Here is a 26491-nt window from a genome sequence, read left to right on the forward strand (position 1 = left end):
TAACTGAGGCCAAGCCTGAAGAGCATTGAATATCGCTCTTCCAGAATATTTATTGGAAGGAGTGTCTCCTCCTGAGTCCACGATCCCTGAGCCTTCAGGGAGTTCCAGACTGCACCCCAACCTAGAAGGCTGGCATCTGTTACAATTGTCCAATCTGGCCTGCGAAAGGTCATACCTTTGGACAGATGGACCCGAGATAGCCACCAGAGAAGAGAATCCCTGGTCTCTTGATCCAGATTTAGTAGAGGGGACAAATCTGTATAATAGCCGTTCCACTGACTGAGCATGCATAGTTGCAGCGGTCTGAGATGTAGGCGTGCAAACGGCACTATGTCCATTGCCGCTACCATTAAGCCGATTACTTCCATGCACTGAGCCACGGAAGGGAGCGGAATGGAATGAAGAACACGGCAGGAATTTAGAAGCTTTGATAACCTGGACTCCGTCAGGTAAATTTTCATTTCTACAGAATCTATCAGAGTCCCTAGGAAGGAAACTCTTGTGAGTGGGGATAGAGAACTCTTTTCCTCGTTCACTTTCCACCCATGCGATCTCAGAAATGCCAGTACTACGTCCGTATGAGACTTGGCAATTTGGAAGCTTGACGCCTGTATCAGGATGTCTTCTAAATAAGGGCCACTGCTATGCCCCGCGGCCTTAGGACCGCCAGAAGCGACCCTAGAACCTTTGTAAAGATTCTTGGGGCTGTAGCTAATCCAAAGGGAAGAGCTACAAACTGGTAATGCCTGTCTAGAAAGGCAAACCTGAGAAACCGATGATGATCTTTGTTATCGGAATGTGAAGATAAGCATCCTTTAAATCCACTGTAGTCATATATTGACCCTCCTGGATCATAGGTAGGATGGTACGAATAGTTTCCATCTTGAATGATGGAACTCTGAGGAATTTGTTTAAGATCTTTAGATCCAAAATTGGTCTGAAGGTTCCCTCTTTTTTGGGAACCACAAACAGATTTGAGTAAAAACTCTGTCCCTGTTCCTCCTTTGGAACTGGATGGATCACTCCCATAACTAGGAGGTCTCGTACACAGTGTAAGAATGCCTCTCTCTTTATCAGGTTTGCAGATAATTGTGAAAGGTGAAATCTCCCTTTTGGGGGGGAAGCTTTGAAGTCCAGAAGATATCCCTGGGATATAATTTCCAACACCCAGGGATCCTGGACATCTCTTGCCCACGCCTGGGCGAAGAGCGAAAGTCTGCCCCCTACTAGATCTGTTACCGGATAGGGGGCCGTTCCTTCATGCTGTCTTAGAGGCAGCAGCAGGCTTTTTGGCCTGCTTACCTTTGTCCCAGGTCTGGTTTGGTCTCCAGACCGTCTTGGACTGAGCAAAAGTTCCCTCTTGTTTGCATTAGAGGAAGTTGATGCCGCACTTGCCTTGAAGTTTCGAAAGGCACGAAAATTAGACTGTTTGGCCCTTGATTTGGACCTGTCCTGAGGAAGGGCATGACCTTTTCCTCCAGTGATATCAGCAATAATCTCCTTCAAACCAGGCCCGAATAGGGTCTGCCCCTTGAAGGGAATGTTAAGCAGCTTAGATTTTGAAGTCACGTCAGCTGACCATGATTTAAGCCATAGCACCCTGCGCGCCTGTATAGCAAAACCAGAATTCTTAGCCGTTAGTTTAGTCAAATGAACAATGGCATCAGAAAACAAAGGAATTGGCTAGCTTAAGTGCTCTAAGCTTGCCAAGTATGTCATCCAATGGAGTCTCTACCTGTAAAGCCTCTTCCAGAGACTCAAACCAGAATGCCGCAGCAGCAGTGACAGGAGCAATGCATGCATGGGGCTGTAGGATAAAACCTTATTGAATAAACATTTTCTTAAGGTAACCTTCTAATTTTTTATCCATTGGATCTAAAAAAGCACAACTGTCCTCGACAGGGATAGTAGTATACTTTGCTAAAGTAGAAACTGCTCTCTCCACCTTAGGAACTGTCTGTCATAAGTCCCGTGTGGTGGCGTCTATTGGAAACATTTTTCTAAAAATAGGAGGGGAAGAGAACGTCACACCTGGTCTATCCCATTCCTTATTAATAATTTCTGTAAACCTTTTAGGTATTGGAAAAACATCAGTACACACCGGCACTGCATAGTATTTATCCAGTCTACACAATTTCTCTGGCACTGCAATTGTATCACAGTCATTCAGAGCAGCTAAAACCTCAGAGAAACACGCGGAGGTGTTCAAGCTTAAATTTAAATGTAGAAATATCAGAATCAGGTTGCATCATCTTTCCTGAGTCAGAAACATCACCCACAGACTGAAGCTCTCCTTCCTCAGCTTCTGCATATTGTGAGGCAGTATCAGACATGGTTCTTAAAGCGTCAGTATGCTCTGCATTTCGTCTAACCCCAGAGCTATCTCGCTTACCTCTAAATTCAGGTAGTCTGGCTAATACCGCTGACAGTGTATTATCCATGACTGCCGCCATGTCTTGTAAAGTAATCGATATGGGCGCCCTAGATGTACTTGGCGCCATTTGAGCGTGAGTCCCTTGAGCGGGAGTCAAAGGATCTGACACGTGGGGAGAGTTAGTCGGTATAACTTCCCCCTCGTCAGATTCCTCTGGTGATAATTTTTTTTTTTTTTTTTAAAGACAGAATATGATCTTTATTGCTTAAAGTGAAATCAGTACATTTGGTACACATTCTAAGAGGGGGTTCCACCATGGCTTTTAAACATAATGAACAAGGAGTTTCCTCTATGTCAGACATGTTTGTACAGACTAGCAATGAGACTAGCAAGCTTGGAAAACACTTTAAATCAAGTTAACAAGCAAAAATAAAAAACGGTACTGTGCCTTTAAGAGAAACAAATTTTGTCAAAATTTGAAAAACAGTGAAAAAAGGCATTAAATGAAACAAAATTTTTACAGTGTATGTAATAATTGCACCCACTTGCAAATGGATGATTAACCCCTTAATTAAAAAAACGGATAAAAAAAAAAAAAAAAAAAAACGATAGACGTTTTTTAACAGACAACAAACTGCCACAGCCTGCTGTGGCCCTACCTTCCCCAATAAACAACTTTGGAAAGCCTTTGAGCCCTTTAGAGATGTCCTATAGCATACAGGGGACTCCTGAGGGAAGCTGGATGTCACAGTTTGTAATTTTAACTGCACCAACTGTAACTTTTATACTACAACAGTGGAAAGCCTCAGGAAACTGTTTCTAGGCAAAATTTAAGCCAGCCATGTGGAAAAAACTAGGCCCCAATAAAGTTTTATCACCAAAGTATATATAAAAACGATTAAACATGCCAGCAAATGTTTTATATTGCAATTTTATAAGGGTATTACCCCTGAGAGTAAGCATGATACCAGTCGCTATTAAATCACTGTATTCAGGCTTAACTTACATTAATCCGGTATCAGCAGCATTTTCTAGCATTTTCCATTTCTAGAAAAAATTGTAACTGCACATACCTCATAGCAGAGTAACCTGCACGCCATTCTCCCGCTGAAGTTACCTCTCTCCTCAGACATATGTGAGAACAGCAATGGATCTTAGTTACAACCTGCTAAGATCATAGAAAACTCAGGCAGATTCTTCTTCTATTTACTGCCTGGGATAAAATAGTACAACTCCGGTACCATTTAAAATAACAAACTTTTGATTGAAGATAAAAAACTAACTATAGTTCACCACTCTCTCTTACTACCTCCATGTGTGTTGAGAGTTGCAAGAGAATGACTGGGTATGGCAGTTAGGGGAGGAGCTATATAACAGCTCTGCTGTGGGTGTCCTCTTGCAACTTCCTGTTGGGAATGAGAATATCCCACAAGTAATGGATGATCCGTGGACTGGATACACCTTACAAGAGAAATTATCTTTAGTTTGAAGATTGCCCTGAAGATACCCACTTCCGGGAATGAAATAAGTATTTGTTTTTCTTGTACGAAAAACAAAATTTATGCTTACCTGATAAATTATTTTCTTTCAGGATGCTAAGAGTCCATAGGAATTCAATAATATGTGGGATATACTTCCCGCCACTAGGAGGCCAAGTGCCCACACAAGAGATTTCATTCCTAACCACCTCCTCTCTCTCCTCAGTGTAACGTATAGCTGATGAGAGAAAAGGAAATAAATATGTAGGCAAGACAAAAGCAGGGACTACAGAGGTGTAAATTATAACTGTTGCCAAAAATTTGAAACAGAGGGGCCTATGGACTCTTATCCCAAAAGAAAATAATTTTCAGGTAAGTATAAATTTTGTTTTCTTTCGTATGATAATTGAGTCCATTGGAATTACATAATGTGGGATTTAATACCCAAGCTGAGAGTCCATATTAAGGCAGTTCCTAGTTTGCCAGAACCTGTGGCCTGAAGGAGTTTCTTGCCAATAGCTGTTTGCAAAAAAAGCAAAAACATAAAATCTTTAAAGAATGTGTGCAGAGAAGACATGTTGCAGATTTACAAAGCCGCTCATATGGATGCATAATTTAGGACAACCCAGAAAGTAGCAACTGAACTGGAGGAGACTTCCCTGCCACCAAGAAGTTCTAAAAATAACTTGATTTAACCAGAAGCTAGAGCTGCCCAGTAGCCTTCTTGCCTGTACGTAAACCAGAATAGAGAACAAACAAACTGAACTTTGTTTAGAATCCTTATTACCTTTAAGAAATATATGCAACGCTCCAGAGCAGTGATGGCTAACCTTGGCACCCTAGATGTTTCGGAACTACATTTCCCATGATGCTCAACTAGACTGCAGAGTGCCTAAGCATCATGGGAAATGTAGTCCTGAAACATCTGGGGTGCCAAGGATAGCCATCACTGCTCTAGAGGATTCAGAGAAGGTATAACAATTATTGTTTGAAATTTTCTGCAGAATTTTTTTTAGAGAAAAACATACTGGGTAAGTAAGAAGAACAGTCTTATCCTTATGATAACCAAGAAAAAAAGGGAGAATTACAGAAAAGCAGAGAATTTAGAAACTCTCCTAGCTGAGATAAAAATAATAAAAAGAACCTCCAGGACAAAATATTAAAAACTATGCTGAACATAGGTTCAAGGGAGGTACTTGGAGAAGAGAATAACTAAATACAATTCTAAGGAGGAAGAATAGGTCTAACAACTGGCTTAATTCTATTCAAATCGTGAACAAGGATTTAAACATTTGAAAGACTGGCTAAATTCTTATGTAAAAGAACTGAAAAAATCCACAATTTTGGCCCTTTAAGAAACTAACTAACAATCCCTTGTCAAGACCACCTAGCAAAAACTGAAGAATCCAACGTATCAAAGAAATGCCAAGAAAAAAAACCTCTGAAAAGCACCACTCAAAGAAATAAAATCAAAACTTGTGGAAAAATCTTTGGGAAACTGGTTTCCTAGTTCCAGAGGAAGACTTAACCCAATCCGAGAAAATGCTATGTCTCAGAATTAGGAGTTCAATCTCCATGCCATTATATTAATACATTTACTTAGGTATTGAACCAAGAACTGCTGTCTTGACTTGCAATATATCAGCCCTGAGACACAAGTTAGAAATTAGGGCTGCAACTGCTCATATGAACCAGGTCAGTATACCAGGTCCTATTCAGGTTCAAGCTGGAGCTATAAGGATTACTGAAGCAGACTCCTGATTCAAGAAACAACAACTCTTGGAAGAAAATCAAATGAAATAAAAATAGATGAGTTAGACAAGAAATTCCACGGGCTTTCAAAGGCATCTATCATTTGTACATTTGAGTCCCTGTATCTGGTACAGTACCTGGAAGGTCACAGTTCAAGTGGAAAAACATATGAATATATCCGGCAAATCCCTGAGAGACTACTCCCCTGAGAACAGAAAACTGCTGATAAATCCACTTCCCAGTTCTACACTTCTGGAAAGAGAACATCTGAAAGAGAACACTGAATCTGCTATACCCAAAACAGATTTAGAATACCTCTAGCATAGCCAGGTGACTGTCCATAATGACAATTTCTTTGTGTAGGAGGAGTCATGACTGAAGACTCGGAACTCCAAGAAGATAATTGGAAACATTACCGCCAGAAACCTTACCGCTGAGAAACGCGTCACATGTAAATTAGGAGGGTATATGTACACCCCTTCCTTTTGTTCCTGCTTTTCATTTTTTAATATTTTAATAAATCCATTTTTTATTGATATTGGAACTGCTACTGATCATTACTACTAACCACATCACCTTCCACCAATCATCTATACTGGGATTGTTCCTGCTTGGAGTGGGAGTCCCTGATATATCCATCATCATTTGCCTGATCTGTGAAGCTGCCTTTTCTGGCATCCTGTTATCCTGTCTGAGAAGGGAGAGCTCAAGGTGTTCCTGGTGACACGCTGGAAGTATCAGCAAACTGGGTTGCTGTTGAGTACCCAGTCTGCGCCTAATAGCACTGTCTGAGTGCTCCTACTAAATGTGAGTACCCTGTTGTGGGTGATCTTACGTCTATCCATTGTATCTACTGGTACACACAAGCGCCTCTCTTTGTTCTCTTTATTTTTCTGTTTAGATGTCCTGCCTAGCTGATGTGAGGAGAGTGCTGCTGCTGATATCTACTTACAGACTACATCCATTGACCATTATATCCCATATTTCCTCTGGTTTGGATATGTATTGGGACTTATTACATCTATAGACTTTTTTGTCTCTATCATATATACTATACAGTTGGTTTGCTTTATTTTTCATCTTGATTAACATAGATTTGTTACTATTAACATTACAATTGATACATCTATTGTTATCAGAGTATTCCTTATTAGAGCACCCCCTATTTAGCTATCTCTAAAGAGTCCAAACTTCTAGCACTCCTTGAAACGCCTAATTCAGCACTCCAATCCAGAAAACTCACAGCTGTATTGAGGAGCTTACCTTAAGTAATCGATAATTAGATTTAATCAAAGAAGGTTCTGCATAAGAAAAAAGGACGTTATTCAAGTATATAAAGGACTAGCTTAAAAGTGAGAAAAACTGCACTCACAGGGAGATTGTACACTAGATTTTTTTTTGCATAAATGTTTTGTAGATCAGTGGTTCTCAACTGAAATGAACTCAAGGCCCGGTAAATTTTTGCCTGATGTGTCCAGGGCCCTGTGTGTATGTATGTATATATATATATATATATAAAAGGGACAGTGAACTCCAAAATGTTTATTGTTTAAAAAAAACAGATAATCCCTTTATTACCCATTCCCCAGTTTTGCACAGCCAACACGGTTATATTAATATACTTTTTTTACCTCTGTGATTACCTTGTATCTAAGCCTCTTCTGACAGCCCCCTTATCACACGGCTATTTATTTATTTATTTATTATCTATCTACAACTTCACGGCCATGAACACATGAACTAACAGGCTCTGGTTGTGAAAAGCAAATAAAAAAGCATGTGATAAGAGGCTATCTGTAGTGGCTTAGAAATTTAGAGGTTTAAATGTTATACATTAATATAACAATTAATATAACAATGTTATTTGTGTAAAGCTGTGGAATTAGTAGTAAAGGTATTATCTATCTTTTTAAACAAAAAAAATATTTAGTGTCGACTCTCCCTTTAATTGCAGTGCCCATGTCCAGTCCTATCTGCTCTTAGTCCCACACTGTCTTCCGCTATATGTGCACAGTGCACACGCATTCTGACAGGACTGCCCAGTATTTATGTGGAGATCCATAGCTCGCAGTGGGGGCATTTCAGGTCGTGGCCCACCAGGAGGGCTATCAAGGCCCAGTACTGGCTGTTGAGAAAACACAATTTATGCTTACCTGATAAATTTATTTCTCTTGTGGTGTATCCAGTCCACGGATCATCCATTACTTGTGGGATATTCTCATTCCCAACAGGAAGTTGCAAGAGGACACCCACAGCAGAGCTGTAATATAGCTCCTCCCCTAACTGTCATAGCCAGTCATTCGACCGAAAACAAGCCGAGAAAGGAGGAACCATAGGGTGCAGTGGTTACTGTAGTTTAAATTTAAAATTTACCTGCCTTAAAATGACAGGGCGGGCCGTGGACTGGATACACCACAAGAGAAATAAATTTATCAGGTAAGCATACATTGTGTTTTCTCTTGTAAGGTGTATCCAGTCCACGGATCATCCATTACTTGTGGGATACCAATACCAAAGCTAAAGTACACGGATGAAGGGAGGGACAAGGCAGGTACTTAAATGGAAGGAACCACTGCCTGTAAAACCTTTCTCCCAAATATAGCCTCCGAAGAAGCAAAAGTATCAAATTTGTAAAATTTTGAAAAAGTATGAAGCGAAGACCAAGTCGCCGCCTTGCAAATCTGTTCAACAGAAGCCTCATTTTTAAAGGCCCAAGTGTAAGCCACAGCTCTAGTGGAATGAGCTGAAATCCTTTCAGGAGGCTGCTGTCCAGCAGTCTCATAGGCTAAGCGGATTATGCTTCTTAGCCAAAAAGAAAGAGAGGTTGCCGAAGCCTTTTGACCTGTCCTCTGTCCAGAGTAGACAACAAACAAAGCAGATGTTTGACGAAAATCTTTAGTAGCTTGTAAGTAAAACTTTAAAGCACGGACCACGTCAAGATTGTGTAATAGACGTTCCTTCTTCGAAGAAGGATTAGGACACAAGGATGGAACAACAATCTCTTGATTGATATTCTTGTTAGATACCACCTTAGGTAAGAACCCAGGTTTGGTACGCAGGACTACCTTATCTGTATGAAAAATCAGATAAGGAGAATCACATTATAAGGCAGATAGCTCAGAGACTCTACGAGCCGAGGAAATAGCTACCGAAAAAAGAACTTTCCAAGATAAAAGTTTGATATCTATGGAATGAAGAGGTTCAAACGGAACTCCTTGAAGAACCTTAAGAACCAAATTTAAGCTCCATGGTGGAGCAACATGTTTAAACACAGGCTTGATTCTAACTAAAGCCTGACAAAATGCCTGAACGTCTGGAACATCTGCCAGACGCTTGTGCAAAAGAATAGACAGAGCAGAAATCTGTCCCTTTAAGGAACTAGCTGACAATCCTTTTTCCAAACCTTCTTGGAGAAAAGATAATATCCTGGGAATCCTGACCTTACTCCATGAGTAACCCTTGGATTCACACCAATAAAGATATTTACACCATATCTTATGTTAAATTTTCCTGGTGACAGGCTTTCGTGCCTGTATTAAGGTATCAATAACTGACTCGGAGAAGCCACGCTTTGATAAAATCAAGCGATCAATCTCCAGGCAGTCAGCCTCAGAGAAATTATATTTGGATGGTTGAAAGGACCCTGAAGTAGAAGGTCCTGTCTCAAAGGCAGAGACCATGGTGGAAAGGATGACATGTCCACTAGATCTGCATACCAGGTCCTGCGTGGCTATGCAGGTGCTATCAGAATCACCGATGCTCTCTCCTGCTTGATCTTGGCAATCAGTCGAGGGAGCAGAGGAAACGGTGGAAACACATAAGCCAGGTTGAAAGACCAGGGCGCTGCTAGAGCATCTATCAGTGTCGCCTTGGGATCCCTGGACCTGGATCCGTAACACGGAAGCTTGGCGTTCTGGCGAGACGCCATGAGATCCAGTTCTGGTTTGCCCCAACGATGAATCAGTTGTGCAAAAACCTCTGGATGAAGTTCCCACTCTCCCGGATGAAAAGTATGACGACTTAGAAAATCCGCCTCCCAGTTGGATATGGATAGCTGATAGGTGGCAAGAGTGAATCTCTGCCCAGCGAATTATTTTTGAAACTTCTAACATCGCTAGGGAACTTCTTGTTCCCCCTTGATGGTTGATGTAAGCTACAGTCGTGATGTTGTCCGACTGAAATCTGATGTACCTCAGAGTTGCTAACTGAGGCCAAGCCTGAAGAGCATTGAATATCGCTCTTAGTTCCAGAATATTTATTGGAAGGAGAGACTCCTCCTGAGTCCACGATCCCTGAGACTTCAGGGAATTCCAGACTGCACCCCAACCTAGAAGGCTGGCATCTGTTGTTACAATTGTCCAATCTGGCCTGCGAAAGGTCATACCTTTGGACAGATGGACCCAAGATAGCCAACAGAGAAGAGAATCCCTGGTCTCTTGGTCCAAATTCAGTTGAGGGGACAAATCTGTGTAATCCCCGTTCCACTGACTGAGCATGCATAGTTGCAGCGGTCTGAGATGTAAGCGTGCAAACGGCACTATGTCCATTGCCGCTACCATTAAGCCGATTACTTCCATACACTGAGCCACCGAAGGGCGCGGAATGGAATGAAAAATCCGGCAGAAATTTAGAAGCTTTGATAAACTGGACTCCGTCAGGTAAATTTTCATTTCTACAGAAAGAATAGAAAGGAAACTCTTGTGAGTGGGGATAGAGAACTCTTTTCCTCGTTCACTTTCCACCCATGCAACCTCAGAAATGCCAGTACTACGTCCGTATGAGACTTGGCAATTTGGAAGTTTGACGCCTGTATCAGGATATCGTCTAAATAAGGGGCTACTGCTATGCCCCGCGGCCTTAGGACCGCCAGAAGCGACCCTAAAACCTTTGTAAAGATTCTTGGGGCTGTAGCTAATCCAAAGGGAAGAGCTACAAACTGGTAATGCCTGTCTAGAAAGGCAAACCTGAAAAACCGATGATGATCTTTGTGTATCGGAATGTGAAGATAAGCATCCTTTAGATCCACTGTAGTCATATATTGACCCTCCTGGATCATTGGTAGGATGGTACGAATAGTTTCCATCTTGAATGATGGAACTTTGAGGAATTTGTTTAAGATCTTTAGATCCAAAATTGGTCTGAAGGTTCCCTCTTTTTTGGGAACCACAAACAGATTTGAGTAAAAACCCTGTCCCTGTTCCTCCTTTGGGACTGGATGGATCACTCCCAAAACTAGGAGGTCTCGTACACAGTGTAAGAATGCCTCTCTCTTTATCTGGTTTGCAGATAATTGTGAAAGGTGAAATCTCCCTTTTGGGGGGGAAGCTTTGAAGTCCAGGAGATATCCCTGGGATATAATTTCCAACGCCCAGGGATCCTGAACATCTCTTGCCCACGCCTGGGCGAAGAGTGAAAGTCTGCCCCCTACTAGATCCGTTACCGGATAGGGGGCTGTTCCTTCATGCTGTCTTAGAGGCAGCAGCAGGCTTTTTGGCCTGCTTACCTTTTTTCCAGGTCTGGATTGGTCTCCAGACCGTCTTGGATTGAGCAAAAGTTCCCTCTTGTTTGCATTAGAGGAAGTTGATGCCACACCTGCCTTGAAGTTTCGAAAGGCACGAAAATTAGACTGTTTGGCCCTAGATTTGGACCTGTCCTGAGGAAGGGCATGACCTTTTCCTCCAGTGATATCAGCAATAATCTCCTTCAAACCAGGCCCGAATAGGGTCTGCCCCTTGAAGGGAATGTTAAGTAGCTTAGATTTTGAAGTCACGTCAGCTGACCATGATCTAAGCCATAGCGCTCTGCGCGCCTGTATAGCAAAACCAGAATTCTTAGCCGTTAGTTTAGTCAAATGAACAATGGCATCAGAATAAAAGAATTGGCTAGCTTAAGTGCTCTAAGTTTGCCAAGTATGTCATCCAATGGAGTCGCTACCTGTAAAGCCTCTTCCAGAGACTCAAACCAGTACGCCACAACAGCAGTGACAGGGGCAATGCATGCAAGGGGCTGTAGGATAAAACCTTGTTGAATAAATATTTTCTTAAGGTAACCTCTAATTTTTTATCCATTGGATCTAAAAAAAAAAGCACAACTGTCCTCGACAGGGATAGTAGTACGCTTTACTAGAGTAGAAACTGCTCCCGCCACCTTAGGGACTGGCTGCCATAAGTCCCGTGTGGTGGCGTCTATTGGAAACATTTTTCTAAAAATAGGAGGGGAAGAGAACGGCACACCTGGTCTATCCCATTCCGTATTAATAATTTCTGTAAACCTTTTAGGTATTTGGAAAAACATCAGTACACACCGGCACTGCAAAGTATTTATCCAGTCTACACAATTTCTCTGGCACTGCAATGGTATCACAGTCATTCAGAGCAGCTAAAACCTCCCTAAGCAACACGCGGAGGTGTTCAAGCTTAAATTTAAATGTAGAAATATTAGAATCAGGTATCTTTCCTGAGTCATTAACATCACCCACTGACTGAAGCTCTCTTTCCTCAGCTTCTGCATATTGTGAGGCAGTATCAGACATGGTTCTTAAAGCGTCAGTATGCTCTGCATTTTGTCTCACCCCAGAGCTATCTCGCTTACCTCTAAGTTCAGGTAGTCTGGCTAATACCGCTGACAGTGTATTATCCATGACTGCTGCCATGTCTTGTAAAGGAAACGCTATGGGCGCCCTAGATGTACTTGGCGCCATTTGAGCGGGAGTCCCTTAAGCGGGAGTCAAAGGGTCTGACACGTGGGGAGAGTTAGTCGTCATAACTTCCCCCTCGTTAGATTCCTCTGGTGATAAATTTTTTAAAGACAGAAAATGATCTTTATTGCATAAAATGAAATCAGTACATTTGGTACACATTCTAAGAGGGGGTTCCACCATGGCTTTTAAACATAATAAACAAGGAGTTTCTTCTATGTCAGACATGTTTATACAGACTAGCAATGAGACTAGCAAGCTTGGAAAACACTTTAAATCAAGTTAACAAGCAAATATAAAAAAACGGTACTGTGCCTTTAAGAGAAACAAATTTTGTCAGAATTTGAAAAACAGTGAAAAAATGCAGTAAATCAAACAAAATTTTTACAGTGTGTATAATAGGCTAACAGAGCATTGCACCCACTTGCAAATGGATGATTAACCCCTTAGTTCAAAAAACGGATCAAAAAAACGAAATAGACGTTTTTTAACAGTCACAACCAAATGCCACAGCAAGCTGTGGCCCTACCTTCCCCAATAAACGATTTTGGAAAGCCTTTGGGCCCTTTAGAGATGTCCTATAACATTCAGAGGGCCTTTGAGGGAAGCTGGATGTCACAGTTTGTAATTGTAACTGCACCAACTGTAACTTTTATACTACAACAGTGGAAAGCCTCAGGAACTGTTTCTATTCAAAATTTAAGCCAGCCATGTGGAAAAAACTAGGCCCCAATAAAGTTTTATCACCAAAGCATATATAAAAAACGATTAAACATGCCAGCAAACGTTTTATATTGCAATATCATAAGGGTATTACCCCTGGGAGTAAGCATGATACAAGTCGTTATTAAATCACTGTATTCAGGCTTAACTTACATTAATCCGGTATCAGCAGCATTTTCTAGTGTTTTCCATCTCTAGAAAAAATTATAACTGCACATACCTGATAGCAGAATAAACTGCACGCCATTCTCTCGCTGAAGTTACCACGCCATTCTCTCGCTGAAGTTACCTCATCTGTGTAATCCCCTCAGACATATGTGAGAACAGCAATGGATCTTAGTTACAACCTGCTAAGATCATAGAAACCTAAGGCAGATTCTTCTTCTATTTACTGCCTGAGATAAAATAGCACAACTCCGGTACTATTTAAAAATAACAAACTTTTGATTGAAGAAAATAAACTAGCTATATTTAACCACTCTCTCCTACAACGTCCTTGCTTGTTGAGAGTTGCAAGAGAATGACTGGCTATGACAGTTAGGGGAGGAGCTATATTACAGCTCTGCTGTTGGGAATGAGAATATCCCACAAGTAATGGATGATCCGTGGACTGGATACACCTTACAAGAGAAATGTATAGTTTTGCTTATTTTTAAAGAACATTGTGCTGATTTTCAGACTCCTAACCAAGCGTCACAGTGCCAGAAGTATACACGTGTTTACAGACTTCTGCAGGCTCCTGTTCATGTTATCTGTCTTTCATATACAGGGAAGGGGGGGTCTGCTCTTTTTGTTTACCCAGCCCCTATCTGTGGGTGTCCTAGACTACCTCATCAACAATGCTAAACTTGGAGCTTCTAAGTAAGTTTTTAAACGGTTTTATATTGGATTTTTAGATCAGTATCTGTGCATCTTATTCTTTATAGTAGTGTCTATTACATACAGTTATATGAAAATTGGTATATACTGTCCCTTTAAACTCTAACCCTTTGTTAACAATACTGGGTTAAGCTAGACCTAGTCTGCATAGAGTGACTACCTACGCCTTTGCAGTCTTTGCTACATGTGTACAAGATGTATGTCTTGTATACAGATGTTATAGGATGCATTTTAAAAAAAAATACTAATCTGCATAAATATGAACTGATGTATATATTAAAAACAAGGAGTGATTAATTTGCTTGAAGACTGTCAGGGTTTCACACTGACTAAGTGCTACTGCATTGTCTTGTTATCTTGCATTTGTTGATTATGCAAATCTGCTGTATTGACTGGTCCTTTAAATAAGAACAGGTAATGAGAGAAAACAGTGAAAGATTCACTATAAGATATTTTAAGCCAAAATAAGCTCCTTCCACCGTCAGCATCTCTGTGTAGGTACTCACCCACTCAGAAAATGACCTTTTGCAGGCAGACAATACAAAATGCAGACACAGACGTTATCAGTTTGTTAAACTCCCAATCTGCCCATAGACATAAGCAGATAGCAAGAGAAAAGGGGCAGAGCTAATTGCCGTGATGATCCCAGGCCCAAACAATGGGCTAAATTACAAGTGATCTTAACACTAGCACAGCTTTCAGGAACGAAAAAAAAAATACTGTGTCACTTATAATCTGTTTAAAAGTAAAAATCAGTACAAAAAAAAAAAAAAACAGTTTAGAAGAAAAAAAAAAATCCCTCACATAAGCTCCCCTCTGTGATGCCACCCCAACTGCTGTGTTTCTGAGGGGACCACTGACTGGTGTCAGAGGTCTCTTAAAGGGCCATACACCAATTTTCAAAACGGAGTAAAAAGGTGAATGAAAATGATGCTGGAGGGTTGATTAGGGTCCTCTCATAGTATCCCCTAATAAATGATTAGATCCTTTATTGTGAGAGATTAACTCACAAACTGTGTCTGTAGGTAGATAGGCTAGTCCCCCATCTATGCTATACTTGACTAAAACAAGTACCTACTGATAGCCTATGGGCTGCATGAGTGCAGTAGCCACTTACCTGACTAAAGCACCCCTCCATTGGCATGACGTCTGCAGCTGTATCCAATAGAGAGCCTATCCAGTGCTTATACATGTACAGCAGAGGATCTGAGAGGAAATACCTGTATTTACACAGGGGGAGGCTAAGGGACATGTCCCCACAACGCCTGAGGTTAGTTATAGCTGAAATCCCATAGGGAGATGCTGCGCACATAACAAGGTTTTCCTATGCACCTGTCTCATTCAACATACTGACATCTTTCTGCTGATCTCTTCTTTACTGAATGAATCTGCATCAGGGGTTAAGGGTTTTACATTTGGTTCAGCTCCCATGGAATTATTTTTTTTAATCAAAAAGCTGGAGCACCTCAGTCTTCAGCCTTTTCTCCTGGGAGGCCGAGAACAAACTGAGGAGAGAGGGGAGGTGGGAAAGGATTAAAGCTTGTGGGGGCTCTTGGCCTCCTCCTAGTGGCGGGATTTATTTACCACATGATATGGAATTCCTATGGACTCATCATAATACAAAAGAAATTTAAACAACACACAACATGGTCACCAGAAGACAAAAATGAAGAGAAACCTTGGTTTATGTAATTGTAAAACATTAGGATGTTTAGTTATGGTAGTCATGCTGAATAAAACAAACGGTGTCTCTGGGGCTGGCCATGGGCGTTGCGAGGTATTCTGAGAGGTGTGGCTGTGAGTTTTCCCCTACACTTTGGCCCATCATGCTGAATTCATATTGACCCTGTGAAGCATGTCATCTTGCAGTCAGCTATTTTAAAGCTGACAACTATGTGTTATTTCTCTTTAACTGTTTAAACGATTTCTTTTCAATTGCTAGACTGAACAATTTTATAGAAGAAGATTTTTTTTTAAATTTGTTGGGTCTCTAAGGTATTAAAGGTTATAGGATACGATATGGCTCCATTGATTATAATGCAGAACGTGGATGTGATGAAGGGCGGGTAAAAAGTACCCCAAGTGGGTCCCAAAGATAATTAAAAAAAAAAGTTTGACTAAGGATACAACATGTAGAAGTAGCGCACATTATAAGAGTGTGGTGCACATACCAGAATCAGCCTTTTGCAAGTAAAAGATTACATGGAAAAAGTCAAACAACATTTGTTTGTGATTACACTCTAAAAGGGCAGTATTCTAAAGATCTGTATTTCTAAACTGCAATCACCACAACAATCTGAGCATACTAACACCCCCAAGGCAGAACATTCTATGATCTGCAATGTCAATGCATAAACTGCAGCATGTCTGCAGAAAAAATGGAACAATTCCAGGAACACATGCAGGAACTGTTAGCGCTTTCTATTTGTGGCACTGCTCCACATCGGGCTGTTCTCTTTAAGCAGTGCAGCAAGAGCAAAGCACTGTCTGAAGAGAACAGTCAAATATGGAGCAGCGCTGCAAAGTGTCAGAGAATTGATTGATGACTGGCTCTCAAAGGTTTCAACCCTGACCCCTAAACTTTACCGTTCTACAAAGTTGTGACTCCTGAATGTAAGACATTCTTGTGAGCGATGCACCATTTTTATAAATACATTTTTTTTAAAACTTTTTTTTCTCTCTGCAGCTAATAAAATATAAAACTTTAAAAATTGCTTTATTCTTCAGTTAATCAACACATTGCAATTGAGATGGTGCTTAAAGTGATGGTAAACTCCGTATCTAGTGAAGTTAATATTGTTATTTTAACATTTTATTCAGTTTACACACTCCAAATCATGTTATCTTATCTATGTAAAAACACTTACAAATCTTTATGTAATAGCTCCGTCTAATGCCGTCTTCATCCTTCCTCCTGTGATGTCACATCGATAGTTTATAATATTGAACCAATAGGTAAGCCTGTCGCCAGACAGGCTAACTTCTATGTAACCCAATTCACGCTAGCGCAGTATTGCATTCCTAGCAGCATACGGTCAACCAATCAGTAGCCTCAAAAAGCGATGATGAATTTGCGCGTTCCTGTTTATTCAGCGCATGCGCTCTGGCTCTTATTTACTTTTTATAACAACATAAGATATAGATAATTTGTGATAAAATCAAGTATTTATACATTTACTTATATTTATTATATAAAGAAGTGTGCTCGTTTAAGAAGGGACTGACCGCTCGCAATATCTATCCACTACAAGTGACTGGTATACGTAATCCTCTCTAATGCGCATGCGTCTAAATTCACAAAATCAGGAGCGCGCAAATTGGGTAAGATGTAAAGAGGGTGGAGAATAGGTAAGACTTCAGTGTATTACTGAAAGTAAATTAGAGGGGAGGAGCGAGGCAGCGCAACAACGAATTTATTAAAAACTAAAAATTAGGTAATAATGCATAAACAATTTGAAAATGGATATTGCGTTTTTATATTGTTAGTAATAAATAATCTAATTATGCAACTTAGCAATAGCAGAGTTTACCATCACTTTAAGTGTAACTGCATAATTTAAAATTTAATTGAATTTCAAAATGACCTGCAGATAAAATTTGACTAAAAAAACAAAAACATTAATTGCAGAAAGTAGAAAAAGGTTCCGCCTCTGGGACCGAGACTATTTAACCATGAACACAAGTGGGTTATAACCATTTATGCATTTGTATTTTTTATTTAATTTAAAAGAAGGAATTTTGTTGTGTACCATAGTTTTTGCAGAAGCTTGTCTCCAGCAATGAGCATGCTCAACCAATAAGCATGAATACAGCAGTAGACGAAAATCATATCATGTTTGTTTTCATTTAAACAGCTTTTCCTTAACTTGCTTTAATTACAATATATTTTAATATGTTTATTTGCTGTTCTTTAAACTACATGGTAAAAACCTGTTACTTCACCTATTGAGATACCAAAACTCTAAAATACAGGAATGCACCAAATAATGAAACCTATATACAGTGTTATAGAGCAAGCTATAAATGCTTTGCTATGAGTCTTTATCAGATCTTATGTTACTGGGTCCGGATTCAAATACTTTAGGCAACATGTAACAGATTCATTATACAGAATATGTTAGTGATCTACTTACCACAAGGTATCCAGAAAGTTGCAACAACTCCTGAAACATAAAATAATATTATATTATTATTATATATTATAAGAAAACACTTAAAATATTTTCTAACTAAGGCGCATGATTAAAGGGACAGTCTACACCAGAATTTTTATTGTTTTAAAAGATAGATAATCCCTTTATTACCCATTACCCAGTTTTGCATAACAAACACAGTTATATTAATATACTTTTAACCTCTGTGATTATCTTGTATCTAAGCCTCTGCAAACTGTCCCTTTATTTCAGTTCTTTTGACAGACTTGCAGTTTAGCCAATCAGTGCCTGCTCCCAGATAACTTCACGTGCACGAGCACAGTGTTATCTATATGAAATACATGAACACCCTCTAGTGGTGAAAAACTGTTAAAATGCATTCTGAAAAGAGGTGGCCTTCAAGGTCTAAGAAATTAGCATATGAACCTCCTAGTTAAGCTTTCAACTAAGAATACCAAGAGAACAAAGCAAAATTGGTGATAAAAGTAAATTGGAAAATTGTTTAAAATGACAGGCTCTATCTGAATCATGAAAGTTTATTTTGGCCTAGACTGTCCCTTTAACATTGAAAGTCTTACTTTTGCCATTATGTTCACAACTTACATGAGGTCAGTATTCTCCACGGGAAATTTTGCCAGTCAAGTGGCATTATGAAGTAGCCGGACGGCGGCAGATTAATACTTCATAATATTATAAAATGTTTTGTTATTTATAAAATGTTATTTAAAGGAAAAGTCTACTTGAAAAGTTGTATTGTTTAAAAAGATGAATAAATGTAATTCTTCAAGATGTGGTGAGTCTACGGGTTCATCTTAATTACTGTTGGGAATACCACTCCTCAACAGCAGGAGGAGGCAAAGAGCACCACAGTAAAAACTGTTAAGTATCACTTCCCTACCCATAAATCCCAGTCATTCGACCGAAAGTAAATGGAGAAAGGAAAGTAACACAAGGTGCGGAGGTGACTGAGCTTTAGTCAAAAACCTAACACAATTACCCAACAAAACAAAGGGTGGGTCCGTGGACTCACCACATCTTGAAGAAATAAATTTATCAGGTAAGCATAAATTTAGTTTTCTTCTAAAGATGTGGCGAGTCCACAGGTTCATCTTAATTACTGTTGGGAACCAATACCCAAGCTAGAATACTCAGATGAATAGGGATGGATAAAAAACCAGCATGCCTAAACAGAAGGCACCACCGCTTGAAGAACCTTTCTCCCAAAAGCTGCCTCAGCCGAGGCAAAAGTATCAAATCTGTAAAATTTTGAAAAAGTATGCAAAGACGACTAAGTTGCAGCTTTGCAAATCTGCTCCATAGAGGCTTCATTTTTTAAAAGCCCAAGAAGAGGCTATGGCTCTGGTGGAATGAGCCTTAATCCTCTCTGATTCATAAGCCCTGCGGATCACACTCCTTAACCAAAGAGCTAGAGTAGAGGCAGACGCTTTCTGACCTCTATACTTCCCAGAAAAACGAACAAATAAAGCTGAAGACTTCCGAAATTCTTTAGTCGCTTCCAAGTAAAACTTAAGAGCGCGAACCACAGCCAGATTATGCAGCAAGCGCTCCTTGTCTGAAGAAAGCTTTGGATACAGGGAAGGAACTACAATTTCCTGATTAATATTCTTAGTAGATACAACCTTGGGAAGGAATCCCAATTTAATGAAGAACAGCCTTATCAGCATGAAAAATTAGATAAGGAGAATCAAACTGTAAAGCAGAGAGTTCAGATACTCTCCGAGCAGAAGAAATAGCCAATAAGAACGAAACTTTCCAAGACAAAAGTTTAATGTCAAGGGAATGCATCGGCTCAAACGGACGCTGTTGTAAAACCTTAAGCACAAGATTAAGGCTCCAAGGAGGAGCAATCACCTTAAACACCGGTCTAATTCTGACTAAGGCCTGACTGAACGTATGGCACATCTGCCAAACGTTTGAATAAAAGGACTGATAAGGCCGAAATTTAACCCTTCAAGGTACTAACAGACAAGCCTTTATCCAGACCCTCCTGAAGAAAGGATTCTTGGGATCCTAACCTTACTCCAAGAATATCCCTTCGCTTCACACCAAAAAAGATATTTCCTCCATATCTTATGATAAATCCTTCTAGTGACCGGCTTACAAGCCTGGATCAGTGTCTCAATCACTGACTCTGAAAAACCTTGATTAGATAGAATCAAGCGTTCAATCTCCAGAGAAATCTTCAGCTTCAGAGAAACGAGATTTGGATGAAGAAAAGGCCCCTGGAGAAGAAGGTCCTTCCTCAGGGGAAGCTTCCACTGAGGTAGAGTTGACATCTCCACTAGATCTGCATACCAGATTCTCCGAGGCCAAGCTGGGGCGATTAGAATCTTCGATGCTCGTTCCTGTCTTATGCAGGCAATCACCCGAGACAGGAGGGCAAATGGAGGAAAAAGATAAGCCAACTGGAAGTCCCACAGAACTACCAGGGCATCTATTAGAAAGGCCTGAGGATCCCTTGACCTGGAACCGTACCTTGGAAGCTTTGTATTTTGGCGGGACGCCATGAGATCCAACTCCAGCATCCCCCATCTGGATACCAGTTTGGAGAACACTTCCGGATGGAGTTCCCATTCCCCCGGATGGAAAGTCTGCCTGGGATCTACTCCCGGGATGTGGATGGCTAACAGACAACAACAGTGGTCTTCTGCCCACTGAATGATCCGAGACACCTCCCTCATCGCTAGGGAACTTTGTGTTCCCCCCTGATGGTTGATGTACACTACTGATGTTATGTTGTCTGATTGGAATCTGATTAACTGGTTCGAGGCCAACTGAGGCCAAGCAAGAAGCGCATTGTAAATTGCTCTCAACTACAGAATGTTGATCGGTAGTTTGGACTCCTCCCAAGTAGTTTTTGAGGGATTTCTAGACTGCCCTCCAGCCTGGCGTCTGTAGTCACTATCACCCAAGATGGTCTCCGAAAGCAAGTCCCCCGGGACAGTTGCTCCCGAGAAAGCCACCAATGGAGAGAATCCTTTGTCTTCTGATCCAACACTAGCTTTGGAGAAAGATCCAGATAATCTCCGTTCCACTGATTGAGCATGCATAACTGTAAAGCTCTCAGATGACAACGAGCAAATGGCACAATGTCCATGGCTGCCACCATCAGTCTAATTACTTCCATACACTGAGCAACTGAAGGACGAAGTATCTCCTGAAGGACTCGACAAGCCGATAGGAGCTTGACTGTTCTGGTCTCCGTCAGGAATATCTTCATCAGAACAGAGTCTATAATCGTCCCTAAGAACACAACTCTTGTTGCTGGAACCAGAGAACTCTTTTCCACATTTACCCTCCACCCGTGAGACCGGGGGAAAGAGAGTAACATCTCTGTGTGAGATGCCGCCTTTGGAAAGGAGGGAGCCTGAATTAGAATGTCATCCAGATAGGGGGTCACTGCTATCCCCCTTGACCGGACCACCGCTAGAAGGGCCCCTAGAACCTTTGAGAATATTCTGGGAGCTGTGGCTAGGCCGAAAGGCAAGGCCACAAACTGAAAGTGACGATCCAGAAATGCAAATCTCAGAAACTTGTGATGATCTCTGTGGATGGGAACATGTAAGTAAGCGTCCTTCAAATCTATGATCGTCATATACTAATCCTCTTGGATCAAAGGAAGAATTGTCGAATGGTTTCCATCTTGAACGATGGGACCTTGAGGAATTTGTTTAGACATTTTAAGTCTAGAATCGGGCGGAAGGTTCCCTCTTTTTTGGGAACCCCAAACAGGTTTGAATAAAAACCCAGACCCTGTTCCAACTTTGGAACCAGAACAATCACCCCCAGGGCCAAGAGGCCTTCGATACACCTCAAGAACACCTCTCTCTTTATCTGGTCTGCAGATAACCTGGAAAGGTGAAACCTGCCCCTGGGGGGACAACCCCTGAATTCTAACCTGTAACCCTGAGACACAATTTCCACCGTCCACGGGTCTGGAACGTCCCTTAACCAGACTTGAGCAAACAGAGAGTCTGCCCCCCACTAGATCCAGGCTTGGATCGGGGGCAACCCCTTCATGCAGACTTAGAGTTGGTAGCAGGCTTTTTGGCCTGTTTACTCTTACTCCAGGACTGAGTCTGTTTCCAGGCTGGCTTGTTATTATCCTGCTTGGACGAAGATGAGTAGGACTTTCCTCTAAAGTTGCGAAAGGAATGAAAATTACTTTGACGTCCCTTTGGTTTGCTCCTCTTATCCTGGGGCAGAAAAGAAACTTTTCCGCCTGTAACATCAGAAATTATTTCCGCCAAACCCGGTCCAAATAAGGTCTTCCCCTTGTAAGGAAGAGCCATCAGTTTAGCCTTAGGTGAAACATCAGCTGACCAAGACTTTAACCATAAAGCCCGTCTTGACAAAACAGCAAAACCAGAAGCCTTAGCTCACAATCTAAGGACCTGGAGGACCGCATCAGCAATATAGGAATTGGCGAACATGAGAGCTTTGATTCTGTCCTGAATCTCGTCAAGAGGCGATTCCTCCTGTAGAGAATCTGTTAATGCCTCAAACCAATATGAGGCAGCACTAGTCATTGTAGCAGTACAGACCCCTGGTTGCCATTGGAGACCAAGATGTGCATAGATCTTCTTAAGATAAGCCTCCATCTTTTTATCCATAGGATCCTTGAAGGCGCAACTATACTCAATATAGTCGTCCTCTTGGCTAAAGTGGAAATAGCACCCTTGGGTACTGAAGAACAAACCTCCGTAATGGAAGAATCTACTGGAAACATTTTCTTAAACACCGGAGAAGGATTAAAAACCACTCCTGGTGGCTTCCTGTGGGCGGAGCAACCGGGTGGCAGCAAGGAGAAAGAGCTCTGCAAAACAGCTCTTAAAAAAAGCAATTAATCGCTGCCACCAGCTAACCCACGCTACTTTTCTTGCTGAGCAGGCATCCTAATTTATGCGGGCACTTGCTGCAGCTGAAACCTGATTCGTGAAGGGCCCCTACTTCACGCCCTTGCCCCTGAAAAGAGACAGCAGTAATACTGCCTACACCATCTTATAAACAGCAGCTGAGGCCTCCTATAATCCTGGATGCAAAGTAGGATTCAACATGCTGATGTGCAAAGATAACCTCATCCAGGAACTGACCATGCTGTTTACACCTTCACTGGACAGATTGCTATCTGCCTGTTCAGAGTTATGCCAGGAAGTTCAGGGAGTTGTGAGAGGCACCAAACTGATAATGACCATGTGTGAAGATCACAAGGAAAATTTTATTACTGAGTACCCAATACAGCGTGGCTATGTGAAGTATGCTGACAATCTAACTGTTCTCATATTGGACTCTCATAACGGCTCTTGGATCACTGAGACTCCCACCTAAGACTGCAGAAACATGCCATGAGGTCAGTTTAAACGTAACAGACTTGTGCCTATTTGATTTACTGATGTCAGCTCCAGAGCTACTAGCAGCTGGCTGCTCTCAGAGGAACCCTCAGTGTTATAAACTTACAAGACCATTTCAGTGGAGCAACACGTGGGCAGACTGTCTGGATAGAAAAGATGTAAAGCTCTGCAGGCCCTTTTCAGGGACAGCTACAATATATTTCTCATTCCACACTTGGAGCAGTTTATGTCCTGTTCACTCATGCTTTGTTTGCAGCGTTCATCCTCTCCCTGCTCGTGTAGGAGTTGGATGATATCCTTTGCAGAGATAGGGTATTAATTCACCCCCCTCATGTTTGGGACTTCCATAAGGGACTGCTTTAAAGTGCACCATCATTTTACTGTTCCGATCAGCCAATAGAATGCGAGCTCAATCTGATCGGATTGAACTTGATTCTGATTGGCTGATTCCATCAGCCAATCAGAATATTCCTACCTTAATTCCGATTGGCTGATAGAATCCTATCAGCCAATCGGAATTCGAGGGATGCCATCTTGGATGACGTCATTTAAAGGAACCGTCATTCGTCGTTCAGTCGTCGGCCAGGATGGATGTTCCGCGTCGGAGGTCTTCAGGATGCTGCCGCTCCGCTCCGGATGGATGACGATAGAAGATGCCTCTTGGATGAAGACTTCAATCGGATGGAAGACCTCTTCTGCCCCGCTTGGATGAAGACTTCTACCGGATGGAGGACCTCTTCTTGCTCCGCTTGGATGAAGAATTTGGCTCGGCTGGGTGAAGACGACTCAAGGTAGGGAGATCTTCAGGGGCTTAGTGTTAGGTTTATTTAAGGGGGGTTTGGGTTAGATTAGGGGTATGTGGGTGGTGGGTTGTAATGTTGGGGGGGGTATTGTATGTTTTTTTTTACAGGCAAAAGAGCTGAACTTCTTGGGGCATGCCCCGCAAAGGGCCCTGTTCAGGGCTGGTAAGGTAAAAGAGCTTTGAACTTTAGTAATTTAGAATAGGGTAGGGCATTTTTTTTATTTTGGGGGGCTTTGTTATTTTATTAGGGGGCTTAGAGTAGGTGTAATTAGTTTAAAATTGTTGTAATATATTTCTAATGTTTGTAAATATTTTTTTATTTTTTGTACTTTAGTTAGTTTATTTCATTGTATTTATTTGTAGGAATTGTATTTAATTTATTTATTGATAGTGTAGTGTTAGGTTTAATTGTAGATAATTATAGGTATTTTATTTAATTAATTTATTGATAGTATAGTGTTAGGTTTAATTGTAACTTAGGTTAGGATTTATTTTACAGGTAAATTTGTAATTATTTTAACTATTTTAGCTATTAAATAGTTCTTAACTATTTAATAGCTATTGTACCTGGTTAAAATAAATACAAAGTTACCTGTAAAATAAATATTAATCCTAAAATAGCTATAATATAATTATAATTTATATTGTAGCTATATTAGGATTTATTTTACAGGTAAGTATTTAGCTTTAAATATGAATAATTTATTTAATAAGAGTTAATTAATTTCGTTAGATTAAAATTATATTTAACTTAGGGGGGTGTTAGTGTTAGGGTTAGACTTAGCTTTAGGGGTCAATACATTTATTAGAATAGCGGTGAGCTCCAGTCGGCAGATTAGGGGTTAATAATTGAAGTTAGGTGTCGGCGATGTTAGGGAGGGCAGATTAGGGGTTAATACTATTTATTATAGGGTTAGTGAGGCGGATTAGGGGTTAATAACTTTATTATAGTAGCGGTGCGGTCCGCTCGGCAGATTAGGGGTTAATAAGTGTAGACAGGTGGAGGCGACGTTGTGGGGGGCAGATTAGGGGTTAATAAATATAATATAGGGGTCGGCGGTGTTAGGGGCAGCAGATTAGGGGTACATAGGGATAATGTAAGTAGCTGCGGTTTACGGAGCGGCAGATTAGGGGTTAAAAATAATATACAGGGGTCAGCGATAGTGGGGGCGGCAGATTAGGGGTTAATAAGTGTAAGGTTAGGGGTGTTTAGACTCGGGGTACATGTTAGAGTGTTAGGTGCAGACGTAGGAAGTGTTTCCCCATAGGAAACGAATGGGGCTGCGTTAGGAGCTGAACGCTGCTTTTTTGCAGGTGTTAGGTTTTTTTTCAGCTCAAACAGCCCCATTGTTTCCTATGGGGGAATCGTGCACGAGCACGTTTTTGAGGCTGGCCGCGTCTGTAAGCAACTCTGGTATCGATAGTTGAAGTTGCGTTAAATATGCTCTACGCTCCTTTTTTGGAGCCTAACGCAGCCATTCTGTGAACTCTCAATACCAGAGTTATTTTAAAGGTGCGGCCAGAAAAAAGCCAGCGTTAGCTACGCGGGTCGTTACCGACAAAACTCTAAATCTAGCCGTATCAATGCTGTCTCAGTCATCACATTGAATGAAACAATTTGCATTTTATACTCTGATACCTCATTTTGCTTTCTATGTTTATATGTAGGAAAAACAGAATTTATGCTTACCTGATAAATTACTTTCTCCAGCGGTGTGTCCGGTCCACAGTGTCATCCTTACTTGTGGGAATATCTCTTCCCCAACAGGAAACGGCAAAGAGCCCAGCAAAAGCTGTCCATATAGTCCCTCCTAGGCTCCGCCCACCCCAGTCATTCGACCGACAGACAGGAGGAAAAAAAAAACAGGAGAAACTATAGGGTGCCGTGGTGACTGTAGTTAGAGAAAATAATTAATCAAACCTGATTAAAAAACCAGGGCGGGCCGTGGACCGGACACACCGTTGGAGAAAGTAATTTATCAGGTAAGCATAAATTCTGTTTTCTCCAACATTGGTGTGCCCGGTCCACGGCGTCATCCTTACTTGTGGGAACCAATACCAAAGCTTTAGGACACGGATGAAGGGAGGGAGCAAATCAGGTTACCTAAACAGAAGGCACCACGGCTTGCAAAACCTTTCTCCCAAAAATAGCCTCCGAAGAAGCAAAAGTATCAAATTTGTAAAATTTGGCAAAAGTGTGCAGGGAAGACCAAGTCGCTGCCTTACATATCTGATCAACAGAAGCCTCGTTCTTGAAGGC

General features: G+C 41.2%; 1 protein-coding gene across 1 annotated transcript in view; it reads right to left on the reverse strand.

Annotated features, from left to right (window-relative positions):
• TRAF3IP3 (TRAF3 interacting protein 3) overlaps positions 1-26491 on the reverse strand; it is a gene marked incomplete in the record, with an annotated part of 485039 nt that overhangs the window by 357051 nt on the left and 101497 nt on the right. Inside the window, 1 exon segment of the mRNA XM_053706644.1 lies at positions 18037-18066. Within this exon segment, the coding sequence (XP_053562619.1) occupies positions 18037-18066 (30 nt within the window).

This window comes from Bombina bombina, chromosome 3 (assembly GCF_027579735.1).
Source record: "Bombina bombina isolate aBomBom1 chromosome 3, aBomBom1.pri, whole genome shotgun sequence".
Lineage (NCBI taxonomy): Eukaryota > Metazoa > Chordata > Amphibia > Anura > Bombinatoridae > Bombina > Bombina bombina.